Source organism: Sceloporus undulatus, chromosome 3 (genome assembly GCF_019175285.1).
Source record: "Sceloporus undulatus isolate JIND9_A2432 ecotype Alabama chromosome 3, SceUnd_v1.1, whole genome shotgun sequence".
NCBI lineage: Eukaryota > Metazoa > Chordata > Lepidosauria > Squamata > Phrynosomatidae > Sceloporus > Sceloporus undulatus.
This window is the reverse complement of record NC_056524.1, coordinates 241354255-241368404: the sequence shown is the minus strand read 5'-3', so window position 1 is coordinate 241368404 and position 14150 is coordinate 241354255. Positions and strand designations below refer to the sequence as shown.

Here is a 14150-nt window from a genome sequence, read left to right as displayed (position 1 = left end):
CATTGATCTCTGTGCTCTCTGAAGGGATTCTGCCTGGCTGTCTTAGGAGACATGAAGCAGGGATGCTGCCCTGGAAAACCTATCCCATAGTTCCTCTGGAGAGAGCTTTGGTTTCCTACTAAATTCGCATTGCCAGAAGCATCCCCCATTGATCTCTGTGCTCTCTGAAGGGATTCTGCCTGGCTATCTTAGGAGACATGAAGCAGGGATGCTGCCCTGGAAAACCTATCCCATAGTTCCTCTGGAGAGAGCTTTGGTTTCCTACTAAATTCGGAGGGAAAATGTATATAAGGCTGACAGCGCTTATGACGTTTGATCATTTAAGCGCCTTGATTGGTTCATTTAAAAAAAAACCCGCCAAAAATACATCATTTCACAAACGGTCAATGAAATGGAAACGCTGACGAAAGTTAAATCGCTTCCAAATAATCCGAGTTAACGTTACGTCATTCTGACGTACTATTGATTGACAACTCCAAATAAGGTATGGAGGAGAAGAGTCGCTTTATTTTAACACCGATTTCATGCCAAGTGAGAACGCTTAATGAACGCTTGCAAGTAAAAAATTCGATTTAAATAAGCAGATGGGAACGATGAATAAAGCGATTCTGAAAGCGGGATAACAACTGTATTATTTTAATTCGATTTTATTAAAAACGTTTTATTTTAATTCGTATCAAATCCTAAGTGGGAACAAGCTCTTAGTTACAACTGTGATATACTTATATCTTAGTTTTCAAGGAAATAAATTAATTACGAGTAACAAGTTATTGGAAGTTATTTACTTCCAAACTCTGATCTCAGTCACAAGCTAAGCTAAACCTCAGCAACATTGTCCTATTTGGTGACAATGGTATTTTAAGGAATAGATGGGAAACCCAAGACCTAACATTTGAACCAAGTGAGATCCAATGTACAGAACAGTAACATAGGGAGGAAGGATTGATTTATAAACGGTGACATGGAACAAAAATAGAAACCCTAGCCCACTGTTTCCATGTGAATTTTGAAGCTTTCTTAGAAACAGGCAAATGGTAATTTTGCATTTTCTGATTCTTTTTCAGTTTCTTGTGGTTGTCTTATCATGATACTCTTCTCATCAGAAGTGAAAATCCATCACCTCTCTGAAAAAATAGCGAATTATAAAGAAGGAGGCTTTATTTTTAAAACTCATAGTGAGCAATTCGCAAATTCATTCTGGATCATCTTTGTGTGCTCATTAGTACACTTTCTGAACATTTTGCTAATACGCCTTGCTGGATTTGCATTTCCTTTTTCAAAGTCAAAAGATTCAGAGACAGCAAATGGAGCAGTCGATCTAATGTACTAGATGAGTTTTGAAACATACTGTATTTTCTGCAAATGGTTCATCTTGGTCCTTCCCAAAAGACACCAAACCTATATGAGCTTCAAGGGCTAATTTATATTTTAATAATATTATGAGTCTGAAACAGTAGAGAGAGATACCTGAACACACAAAAGAAATTAATTAAGTAATATATATCTAAAGATTATATTCATAGTAAGAGTTATGTTTGTCAGTAGGTGCTTTTTTCACTGAGAAAAATGTAAGCTTATTCAGACACAATGTCAAATAATGGTTTGCACTAACTGTATTTAGACTCCAAATCAGGTTTATCGGTCAGACCTTCAAACAAACTGTAATTTGCTTTTTTCTCTTTTCATATCTTTACTTAAAATCGCACATAACAGAGTAAAGGCAAACTACATCCCAAAGCATAATCTTTGAATTTAGATGAAAAGGCAAATGTGATTTCCAAACCAGCTTCAAACCAAGATTAGGTCATTCTTTGGTGGTCACCTAAAAACTATGGTATAGTGGATGGAGTCTGTTTAGATATCATGACGAACTACAAAATGGTTGTTGATCTATCAACCAGAACACATCATGAAAAACCATATTTTAACATTATGTCCAAACTTGTTCATTGTTTGTTTAAAATGACTAGAGAATGAGAAGAAGGTAATATGACTGAAATAGTGTAATGGAATTAGTTGTTTAAAATATTAACTTTAAAAAGGGCCAATCAATATATAGGCAGCCATTTTGGCAATAGGACAGCTTGTACTATGTATGTGGACATACTAATATACTAGAATTGTTATTGCTTTTTTTAAAAAAAACACCAGTGAACATAAAGACAACAAGAAGAAATCAACACCTTCTTACAAAACTGAAATAAGGATACCTTCAGGAAAAGCCACCAAGTTAAATTTAACAGTTTGGGTGACATCCTATATTTTGCTCCATCGACAGAAGGACAAAGAGCTGAAGGGATGGAACAACCCCTTCTCTCAAAGTCATTCTATTAACAGAATGAAAGCGTCACATGCCATCCTATATTATTTATTTACATAGGATTGGTTCCTGAGGTTGAGTTGGTTCCTGACTGGTCTAACAAACTACCAAAGATGTCACTTATTGTCATGTGTGCTTAATGTCAAGTATTGGAAGAACTTTGCTGAAATGGAGTAAACTTAACATTGCAACATTTTTGTTCTGTTTTGCTTTGTTTCTAATTTTGGTATTCACATTTATAAAATTTGGTTTTAGAAGCAGAAATCTGATCCTCCCGATATGCAAACAATGCTTCAGACATTAAATAAATTCTATTCTTCCTAAAAGAGCACTTCAACTGATTGTCAAATGGAAAGATGGGCAAAGTGAAAGAGCTGAAGTATGAATTTTAAAATATAGTCAGCCCTCCTTATACTCTCTCTCTCTCTGGCTTTGCTTTGCGAATGAAGATTCAGGAAGGACTCATCCCGTGCTTTGTACAAGCGCATTGGTGACTAAAAAGGCCAATTCGGGATAAACAGGTCCGGTTGCAGAAAACACAGCAGAAAGTCTCCTTGGGTGATGTTTCCAGGTTGCGGTTCTTTCTGCATTGTCGTTTCTTTTCGAGGCTCGTTTGGCGTGAGCTTTCGAAGATGGCTGCAGCGTCATGGATAGTGCGTCTCCATGCCTCCCGATGCGAGGCCAGGGAGGACCATTGTTGGTGATCTATCTGGCCAAGCCTGAGATGTTGTTTCAGGGAATCTTGTATCTCTTCTTTGGGGCGCCCCTCTTACGCTGACCTGCAGCGAGTTCACCGTAGAATACTATTTTGGGGAGGCGATGGTCCTTCATCCTAGAAACATGTCCTGCCCAGTGCAGCTGCGTCCTCAATAGCATGGCCTCAATGCTGGTGATCCCTGCTTGCTCAAGGACAGCAACATTTGTCACATAGTCAGTCCAGTGTATATTTAGAATTGTGCGTAAACAGCGCTGATGAAAGCGTTCAAGGAGTTGTAGGTGTTGGCGATATGTGACCCATGTTTCAGACCCATAGAGGAGAATAGACAGTACAATGGCTCTAAACACACTGATTTTTGTGCTTCGCCTCAAGTGTTTGTTACTCCAGACTCTTTTGTGAAGCCTGCCGAATGTGCTATATGCCTTTGCCAGTCTGTGATCGATCTCTTTATCAATCTTGGCGTCTGAGGAGATGATGCTTCCCAGGTAGGTGAACTGCTGGACGGACTTAAGCACAGATGTGCCTACGATGATGTAGGGATGGTAATGTTCTTCCTGTGGTGCCGGCTGGTAGAGAACTTCCCTTTTCTTCAGACTGACTTCCAGCCCAAAGAGCTCTGCAGCTGTTGCAAAACAAGATGTGAGGCGCTGCAGAGCTGCTTCCGTATGGGCAACGAGGGCAGCATCGTCAGCAAAAAGCAGCTCACGGACTAGATAGTTTAGAGTCTTAGTGCAGGCCCTCAGATTTTTTATTCACAGATTCAAGCATCCATGGTTTGAAAATCTTCAAAGAAAGTATAAATTCCAACTATCAAACCTTGATTTTCCATTTTTTATAAGGGACACCATTTTGCTATGTCATCATATTTAAAGGAACTTGAGCATACACAGATTTTGTTATACACGGGGGATCTTGGAACCAAACCCCAGCGTATAACAAGGGTCCACTGCAGTTTATTCAACATCATACTGTTTCATTTTTTAAAGGTTACATTTGATATAGCTGAGTGAGAAAATATTTTTATCATTGTATCTCCGCCATTTCTTCCTTTATTTCCTTACCTGTTGATCCCACCTCTTCCATTTTTACTAGAGCTGTGCACACGTCTCCCAATTTGGTTCAGAGCCCAGTTCAGCAATTTGGAGCAGTTTCATCTGTATCAGTCCAGACCTAATCCATTCTAATCTGGACCAAATCAAGATTCAATAGTCCAGATAATCCAGCCTCCCTCACTGATTATAATTGGTAAACCAAAATACAGATGTTATAACTCCCCCCCCCCCAATATAACCTGGAGAAATGTCAGGCCTTAAAGAGAAGGCTGACCAGCAATATTTAAGATAGGTACTTCAAAGGCAACTATAAATATTTAATGTTTTTAGTGGCTTTGCTGCACTGGAAAAATAGTGATCTATAGACAGGAGCTCCCATGGCTCATCACACCCCATATTATTCAATAGCAGTGCACACACACAGGTGTGCTGATGCAGTTATGCACACAGTGCAGCCCATTTAATAGTATGAGGTGTGACTGTCTGCATTTTTCCCATCCATGGGGGCGAGGCTAGGTGGAATCAAACCCTGACGGGGAAAAAAGGTCCATTGTATATACACACACACACACACACTTACAGAGTTATTGACTCTGTGGCCTTGACAATTTATTTCATGCTGCTTTTTTCTAGCACTGTCCTCCAGAACATCATTCAGCTACATCTGTTAAAGTCTAGCTGGGATACATGGTGGGAAGGACAGGGTCAGAAGACAGTGTACCTCACAAAATGGTACCCCCTCGCCACTTTTCTTCTACTGACAAACTAACTGGTGAAATTCAATGGTGCAGCATAATGAAACAAGGCGTGACAAGTGGAATCTCACAGATGATTCCCTTGCTCCCACTAAAGGCACATGATGATCTGGGCTGGTGTTGGAAATATCCCCCTTTCCCCCATACACCTTCACCCCATATTTTCCAGACTTTTGTGCCTAAGACTCTTGGGGAGTGAGTGAGATTGAAAACTCTTGGGCCATCATCTTTTGTTCCTGACCTTTGGGCCTCATGCCTGCTGCCTGGCTGCTAGGACTCTCTTGTTCCTGTTCTGAGAAAGAGTGCTGGATGCTGCCTCTTAAGGTATTGGACTGGAGAATACTGGTGTTCCAGCACCTTGATCATTTTCTGCTTACTGTGAGGGCAGATAGCAGAGTGGTCTGAAAAAATTATTGCCTTTTCTGTGGTTAATCAGATTGCCTTCTTCCATATGACTATTAAATACTAACACCTACATAACAACAAAAATAATAATGAACTGCTGTATATCATTTTTCCCACATCACATTTGGAAGGCCACTATTCAAAGAGACAGGATGGGAGAAATACTGGGAACAAGCTTCCAAGAGGCTGTGGACTGTAAATATCCTATGTAAGTTTTTCAAAGTGTCGCTGCACTAAATTCTTAAACTGATTTGATATAATTCACATCAGAGAAATCCAGTTATGTGGGTGGAATGGGGTTCTCTTACAGAAACTTCTCAGCACACTCCCCAGATTATTATTTTAATCATTTATATTTAATCATTCAGGTAGTTGCCTTGAGCCACAAGGAATTATATGCAACTGAATAGACCGCATGTTATTGGATGACAGATGGGCTGCTCTGTCTAGCAGCTGCCTGGAGCTGAACATAGAGATGGGTATTTTGCTCCCCATGTGTCCGATACTGAAACCAAGGCTGCAGATTATTTTACCAGTTTGGATTTTACTTAGAAAAAGAGTCTTGGGGGCCATTCAGACTACAGAAAAAATGGGTTTGAAAGCGATTCTTCCACGTGAAGTTCATATTGGATCCGAATCCATCACAATCCATGTCGGGGCTTGCACAAGGAAATGCCCCTTACCCCGGGGTATCCAGATTCGGACTAAAATCCATCTTTTCTCAAAAGACTCGGGTTGCGCCAAATTTGAACTTGCCCTCGATCATGATCGGGGCAAATTAGGGAGGGATTAGGGTCAGGGGGTGGGCAGAGGTCAGAGCATTCCCTCCCCTTATCCGAGGGGAGGGAGGAGGAGGAGGAGGAGGAAAGAGCTGAAAAAAGGGGAATCTGGATGCAAAGGGTGACAGGAGGAAAGGGGGAAATCAGGGATGACGTTCGAGCTGCAGAGGGCTGTCAGAGAGAGGTGGGGGGGTGGAGAAAGTGATGAAGGAGGAGGAGGAGAAGGAGGAGGAGGAGAAAGGGGCCGTGGGAGGAAGGGAGCCATGGAGGGGATCCTAAAACGGAGCAGGAGGAGGAGGAGGATGAAGGAGCTGGGGGAAGGGTCAATGGGCATCCCGGAGGGTCTGAAGGAAGGAGGAGGAGGAGGAAGATTTCCAGGGGGAATTGGGTTGCGGGGCTATGCTGGGGCATGTAGGGAAATCAGGCTGCTTGTTCTACTTTCATTCCCTCTTGCTCCTGGATTATTGTCAGAGGGAGGTGGGGAGGGGGTGGAGAAAGCTGAAATGGAGGAGAGGGTCGGAAGGAAGGAGGATTGCCCAGGGAAGTCGGGCTGTGGGTCCAAGCTGGGTCATGTAGGGAAATCAGCCTCTTTTGACAATTTATGCGCATTATTTTTTGGGTGCTTGCTTGTTCTACTTTCCTGTTGCTCCTGGATTATTATTATTATTATTATTATTATTATTATTATTATTATTATTATTATTATTTGTGTTATATGAGGATGCTACAGGAATGCCTGTGCTGCATTTCCATTTTATTCCCAGTTGATTCCATGGGTCTACTTTAGTTGGAACTGACAGGTCACACTCTCTCAGCCTCAGTGGAAGGCAATGGCAAAGCTCCTCTAGCAGGAGGAAAAGGGTCAGGTCAGGTCAAAGGCAGGGCACAAACGGAGCTCACATCAGGCACCCCCCCCCCCTTTTCATATTTTTAAAAATTATTTTTGACCAAATATGCGCATGGTTTTTTTTCTTGAGGCAGATAGAGCAGGGCTAGCAGCTTGTGCAAGGGGTTTCTCTGCTCGCTTCAAGCAAAGGGGAAATGTTGCGAATGCAAATGTTACAATCCTACAATGCGAATGTTACATTTTTTGCTCTTGTCAATTAGACAAAATGATACATGCTTTTGCTACTGAATTCAGAGGCAGCCCTGAATTGCTTTTAAAAGCCCAAAAAAAAAAAAAAAAAGGAATGCCTGGCAATTGCATCCTTTACTGGCATTTCTGAGGTGAGGAATTTATTATCATTATCATTATCATTATTATTATTTCATGTGTAAGAGGCATTCTGGGGGGCAAGGAGTGGGGGGTGCATTAGCTTGCATGGGATTGAAAATGGGGACAGGGGCAGATCTGACCCAAATGCCCACATATACACACAACACACAAAAAAGAGGTTTTAAAAAAATTGACACTTTGGGGCATTTTGTGCATGGCTCTTTAAAAAAAAAGGAGGGGGGAGGACACCTCCAATGCCCCTGCAAAAACGTCACCATGATGATCGCTTGATTGACAGCAGGCACCTTCACAGCAGGCACAGAATGCATTCGATTTAAAATGCCCCTCTTTTTGTAGTGGGCACTTGCTAACGGAGAGATTCTGGGGAGGGGCATCTGAATCAGCCCAGTTCCTTCCAGATTTTTGATGCCAGTCTGAATGGGGCCTCGGTTTTGTCAATTTCTCTTACAAGTAAAGAACAAGCTAACAACTGAAGAGAGGGCAAGCTAGTAACTTCTGAGGACTTTACAACAAAGCTGGAATATTCACAGTTTCTGAAATTAACCAGATGTGAAATTTCCCTGCTACATATGGTAGGCAAACACTGGTGTCTGTACTGAGTATATATGTACTCTTGTAAGAAAGAAGAAGGCATACTAGAGCTTGGAAAATTGCTTGCAGGAGAAAAAATAAGTCACCCCAGCAGTAATTAGTTACTATTATAATTGCTTTAAAAACTAATTCTACTTTCTTGTTTATGAAAAGCTAATCAGCAATTGTTTGGTTACTTTCAAAAAATACATCTGAATTTTAAAAGCCTCTGGCTGTAGTTTGAGGTTTGCAGTAGGTACAAGGTATAAATATAGCTGTGCCTATCCATGGCTCTCCCACGTGGACAGCCATTGAATTACAGGTGACAACTTAGGGAAGTCTCTTATAGCTTTGGGCTTAAGTCCATGTATGAGAGCCAGTGTGGTGTAGTGATTTGAGCATTGGACTATGACTCTAGAGACCAGGGTTTGATTCCCAGCTCAGCCATGAAACCCACTGGGTGACCTTAGTCAAATTACATGTTCTCAGCCTCCGGGGAAGACAATGGCAAACCTCTTCTGGACAACTCTTGCTAAGAAAACCCCATGATAAGTTCACCTTTGGGTCCCCAGTCAGAAATGACTTGAAGGCATGCAACAACAACAATGCAAGTCAGCCATTGGATCATTTTGGGTAGAATCGCTATAAAAACCTTCATGTGCAGCTGAGCTTTGAACAACATGCTCTGGTGTCTTCCTGTATCCTTGATTATTTGCTAGTTTTGACTTTTAGAAGTGCAGCAATTCTTTGTGCTGAAGAGTTAAGAATGCATCAGAGAATTTATTGGTTTAGATACTCTGAGAGATCCAAAGTATCCACCCCTCAGAGGAAAGAGAAGAGGTAGGATAACCTCTGTAAGAACATGAGTGTATATCACAGAGGGGTCAGGACAGGTAAACTCATGTTCTTACAGAGGTTATCCTACCTCTTCTCTTTCATCTGTTGACTCTTCCCAATAATGAAGCTGGATTATTTTAGCACCTTAAGGCCCGTTACAAACGGGCCTAAAAGTGTGCGCTCCGCATGTGCTAGGGTTAGAAAGGGATGTCCTTTCTGGATGTCCCCAACCCTAGCACACGCGGAGCACACACAAAATGGCAGCGGGCGTTCCACACAGCTGCCACCATTACGTCACGACCGCGCCACCTCTATACAGGGCGGCGCGGACATGACGTCGTCACGCCGCGCCAGGGCGCATAGTGCGCCCCTTCCCCGGCCACAAAAGGAGCTCCGAAACGGAGCTCCTTTTGCAGTTTGCATCTCTGGGCACAGCCTTCAGACGGCTGCACCCAGCAACGCAGAGGAGAATTCTCCTCCTCCCCGCCACCATGGGGTGTCCTTGGGGCTTGAAGCCCCAAGGACACCTCTTTCCAGGCTGCGGGGAAGGGGCTTTTGCCGCTTCCCCACAGCCTGGAAGGCGGCAGATCGGGGCCTCAGCAGCTGCCGCTCTAGCCACTGAGGCCCCGATCCGGCTGGGAAAGGGGCGGGTGCAGGCCACTGCTTTTCGGCGGTCTGTAACCCACCTAACTCTCCCATTTAATAACAGTCTTTAGTCTGTTTCTCCACATCATGGATGCCTTTGCTAATGTCTCCTGTTACCTGCACTTTCATTACTATAACCTTCCCCCTGTAATTTTCCTTTTGCTTTTTTTCAAAGTTACTACTTGATTCCACATTTTCTGGATCGGGGTAGGCAACCTATGGCCCGCGGGCCGGATCCGGCCCGGCGAGGCCTTGGGACCGGCCCCAGCCTGGTCCTGCCACCGATTGCCGCCGGGGCCTTTGGCCTATCAGTAGGAGGCGGGCAAGCGGGGACAAGCAGCGGGCAAGGGGGGCAAGGGGGGGCAAGGGGGGCAATTGTCTATAGAAGCCTCAGAAACATGCATTTATATTAACATTTTTTTGAAAAAATCAGCAAATTTTTTCGTGTGTCCTCCATTTTTTGGGAAAAGTGTCCTCCATTTGAAAATTTTATCCTACATTTGTCCCGGTTTATTTATTCATATATATATATATATATATATATATATATATATATATATATTAAAAATTAATTATTTATTTTTTGGCTTCGGCCCCCCAGTTGTCTGAGGGACAGCAACCCGGCCCCCGAGTCAAAAAGGTTGCCTACCCCTGTTCTGGATTCTAGCTCAGTTTACAAAGACGCTTGTGACCCATAACCTACCCACAGTTGCCCAGTGCTCAAATTACAGGGGGAAGGCAAGGCTCCTTAGGCTATCATGGCAACTGTGAAAAGACTTCACTCCTGGACTCCATCATTTTCGACCCTGCACTTCCATATCATGGCTTTTGACTCTGGGCAGATGACTCCAGAATCTTCCTGAAAATGAGAAGATGGTGGGATCTTTCACACTACAGATATTATAGTGCTATCATACCACTTTAATAGCTCTGTCTCCCTACACTGGATTCCTGGGACTTGCAATTTAGGGAGGGGAAATTAGCCAGAGAACTCACTGAACTACAGGCCTCAAGATTTCATATTATGCAGCCATGGCAGTTAAAATAGTGTCAAGGTACAGTAATTGTGTAGTGTGAAAGGAGCCCAGCTTCTCTGGGAGAGCAATTCCAAAGCATATCATCAAACCTCATATTCTTGCACTCCTGAAGAAGCAAATGACTGGAGGAAAAGGTGCTAGTCCTTTAGGAAAACCAAATACAACACTAGAAATGCACATAAACCATTTATAGCTAAACATACAAAAAGGTATCACTAGAAGGGTATTAAACTGCATATAGGACCAAAACACTTATTTGAAAGCAAAGAATAATAGAAGTACATCACACTAAGAAAAGCTCTTTGGAATAATCAGTCTCTCAAAGCCTACTGCAATAAGAAAGGTTCATCACGGATAACTATCCTAATGAAATTGCCTGTTAAGCTTCCCTTATATGTGTTTTTCTGTTAACTTGTATCCTAAGCCAGTTCTTTCTGGAACTGAAATAAATAAAAGTGTTGTTTTTAAAGGTCTTTGCTCGCTGACTGCAACAAGGAGGAAGCCAGCTTAACCTCCCTAGAAAGGGAATTCCAGAACCTGGAATCAGCTCTTCAGAATTTAAGCACTGTCACTTACTGCACAGTGTAGTAAGAAAATTAGTACTGGTGAAGAAACTGTCTTCCAGTATTGTTTCATGCCATTAGTTTAAGTGGCACGAAATATATTAGGATATTCATCAGAAGCACTGTATTAGTAGAACCTGACTTCCAGATGCATTAGAGTACAGCTAGACATGTTTGGTGGGGGTTGCAGTCCAACATAACAAGAGGGCACCAGATTAGGAAATGTTCAGTTAAAGATAATATTGGAGCTAGCAGTGATTCTTAAAAAGTAATTTGGGCAGGGGGAGGAATACCCACCAGGAACTACCACTTGCCCCTCTCCTTCCAAATCCTTGGACTGACGTCTTAGCTGGTGGCGGCAGCAATGTCTGGAAAGCAATGTCATGTTGATTTTCCCACATTGACACACTGCTGAAGAAGCATCACTCTGGAATTTTGAGAAATTAAAACAATGGGCTGCTTCTCAGACACAGTCAGAGTTACCAAGTAAGTTCAGTGCAAAAATTACTTTTTTGAACTACAGCTCCTAGGGGCAATGCTGGATGGGGGATTCTAGGACCTGTAACCTAAAAAGTACTTTTTCTCAAACTGACATTTGGAGGCACAGCAGGTGACTGGATAGAGGCAGCAAGTGGCATCAGTGGAGAGACACAGGGAATTTGACAGTGGAAGCTTTAATATGGAGCTGGCCTCAAACAGAAATTTTCTTCAAATTATAGTGACCCAGAGTCAGGGAGCAAGGAATATGTATATGTGGTTTGTCATTGCCTTCCTCTGAAACCTAGCAAACATCTAACCTGGTACAGTATTCCTAAGTGGCCTCCTATCCAGGTTCTAACTAGGCTGACCCTGCTTAGCTTTCCAGATCAGACAGGATCTGGTACCTTCAGGGTACTTAAGCAACAACTAGAGATTACTTCATCAGATAGGTGTTGTATTTAAAGTTTATTCCACAATAAAACTGAAATTGAATGTCAATGTACAGACCATGATGCAAATTCTCCAGGAAGATAGGTAAACTGGCAGTACCTGTTTTAAACAATGTTGTTTACTTATTACCACATGGCACAGTTGATCTCTGGCAGACAGAGAAGTGTTGACATTTCCACAGAAACGACAAGGAGGGTGCTAACTTCACAGGCAGCCAGACATCAAACTACAAATCCAACTATTACCTGCATAGAGAAAAGAAATTCTGATGGCTTCTTTTGAAACGAAATGGTAAGAAGAGAGAGGAAAATTAAAGGGGGGGGGGTTAGAAAGGGAACCTGGCAACAAAAGAAATGTGAACAGCTTTAGTTTAAATAATATAGTAAACTGAACAAAGAAACCTCTCTAACAGGAAGTAGAACAAGCTAATTCATGGGAAAGAATGTGCAGTAGAAAGTAATATTTATAGTAGGAGATGGATCGGGGCATTGAAGAGGAATAGGTCATTAACAGATGACATGGCTTTGCATGCAAATAGCCCGTTTCAATTTCCAGCATCTCCAGACAGGACTGAAAAGGATTCCTTTCTGAAACCCTAGAAGATGGTTTCCTCTGCTATATTTTGTGTGAGTGTGTGTGTGTGTGTGTGTTGCAAATGAACAGCTGCAGTAGTAGCTGAATGGTAGGTCAGCCATCATGGAGCATACTACTACACTCACAGCCCATATGCAGCCATATGCAGCCTTAAGAACACTGAAGTATTAGCTTCTTCTTCAGCATTTTAGCAGAAAAGAGATCCCTTTGGGTCATCCTGTCCCTGCCAGAATAGTCCCTGCCATTCTGGAATGAACGTTATTCAAAGCAAACTCTGATGTATTCAGTGAAATTTACTGCTAGGAAAATGTGTACAAGATTGTAGTCCTATCTCTAGCCTACATATAGTTTATGTGTGAACTGGTATGTATTTTCAATGCACGTTTGCATTGTTGGTTAATTGTCTTCTGTCATGTCTCCAGAGCATCTTTGATGCTCTTGAGACATATATTTAGTTAAGATTATATTAGGTTTTCTAGGTATTAGTTTAGAAGGGGAAATAGGGATCTACAGCTTTAAGAAAGGCAAGGATTGTGGAAAATCCCAGGGTCTTATGCTGTCTAGATTTCAGCCAAGTCAGACCTGGAGAGAGTATTTTCCTTTGACAAAAAGATAAGTCCACAAAAGAAGAAAGATAGTCCTCAGAAGAAGACAGAATCCACCAAGAAGAGAGCAAGGTATTTAGGAAGGACTATTGAGAGAGAAGAGATCAGTTTCATGTTATTTGTGTTTGTAACCAGTAAAACCTTTGAAAACTTAAGAAATTTGTGGTCAAGTCTTTTGTTCTGGCTGTGATCCCGAGAGCCAGAGGCCTTACTACACCCAAAGTCCATAGCATCGCTCTTGGGACAAAACATCTTCACTTTTCCATGCAAATTTACATCTATTTGCATCTAATTACCATCCCTCTGCCAAAAATGGACAACCTTTCAAATGCCTACAAAGCAGACAGAAAGCGACACATGTGATAATGCACATTTCTGCAAATTTCAGCTGGACAGAAAGCCTTTTTCTACAGAAGTTTTTTGGGAGGGCTTTCACAAATAGTGCAAACTACTGCAAATTGCCAGATCACATTCTATTTGATTGGAATGAGGAATATTTTAAACATGTAGACTAGCCCAAAGTAGACATTCTAAAAGGCCATTGGAATACATGGATATCTTTATGACAGACATGTTTTTATGTTTATTGATTAATTTCATTCTATTTATCTTCAGGGGCTAAAAAATTATATATTACTTTTCCTCAGCCATCACCAGTTTTATCCTCACAACAACACAACCTTTATATTGAGTTGCTATAATTACCACAAGGTGACTACACAAATGTTATGGAGAAATTGGGATATATAATATGCATTGGGCAAAATGGGTAGGGCTGAACACAGAGCGCAGAAAGTGACCATGGATCTCAGAGAAAGTGGTAATTTTGAGCAGGGTCTGAACAAGGCATTATGTAATATTTCTTGTCAATTATGCTGTGTGCATATATGCATGTACACATAGTATTACACTGGTGTTTTTTTCAGGTTTTCTCAAATTCTGTACATAAATTCCTCTGCTTAAAGTGGTAATTTTCTGTGTTGTTGTTGTTGTTGTTATTATTATTATTATTATTATTATTATTATTAACCTTTATTTATGAAGCGCTGTAAATTTACACAGCACTGTACATGCAATCTTTTTAGTTAGACGGTTCCCTGCCC

At 41.8% G+C, this 14150-nt stretch overlaps 2 protein-coding genes across 2 annotated transcripts in view; both read left to right on the top strand.

The window, feature by feature from the left end:
- The window catches only part of CLRN1 (clarin 1), a 17924-nt gene extending 15409 nt beyond the window's left edge, over positions 1–2515 (top strand). The window contains exon 3 of the mRNA XM_042460115.1: positions 1065–2515. Within this exon, the coding sequence (XP_042316049.1) occupies positions 1065–1330 (266 nt within the window). The 3' untranslated portion in view covers positions 1331–2515. The remainder of the gene's footprint in view (positions 1–1064) is intronic.
- Positions 2516–12032: 9517 nt separating this feature from the next.
- The window catches only part of MINDY4B (MINDY family member 4B), a 30200-nt gene continuing 28082 nt past the window's right edge, over positions 12033–14150 (top strand). The window contains exon 1 of the mRNA XM_042458528.1: positions 12033–12139. Within this exon, the coding sequence (XP_042314462.1) occupies positions 12117–12139 (23 nt within the window). The 5' untranslated portion in view covers positions 12033–12116. The remainder of the gene's footprint in view (positions 12140–14150) is intronic.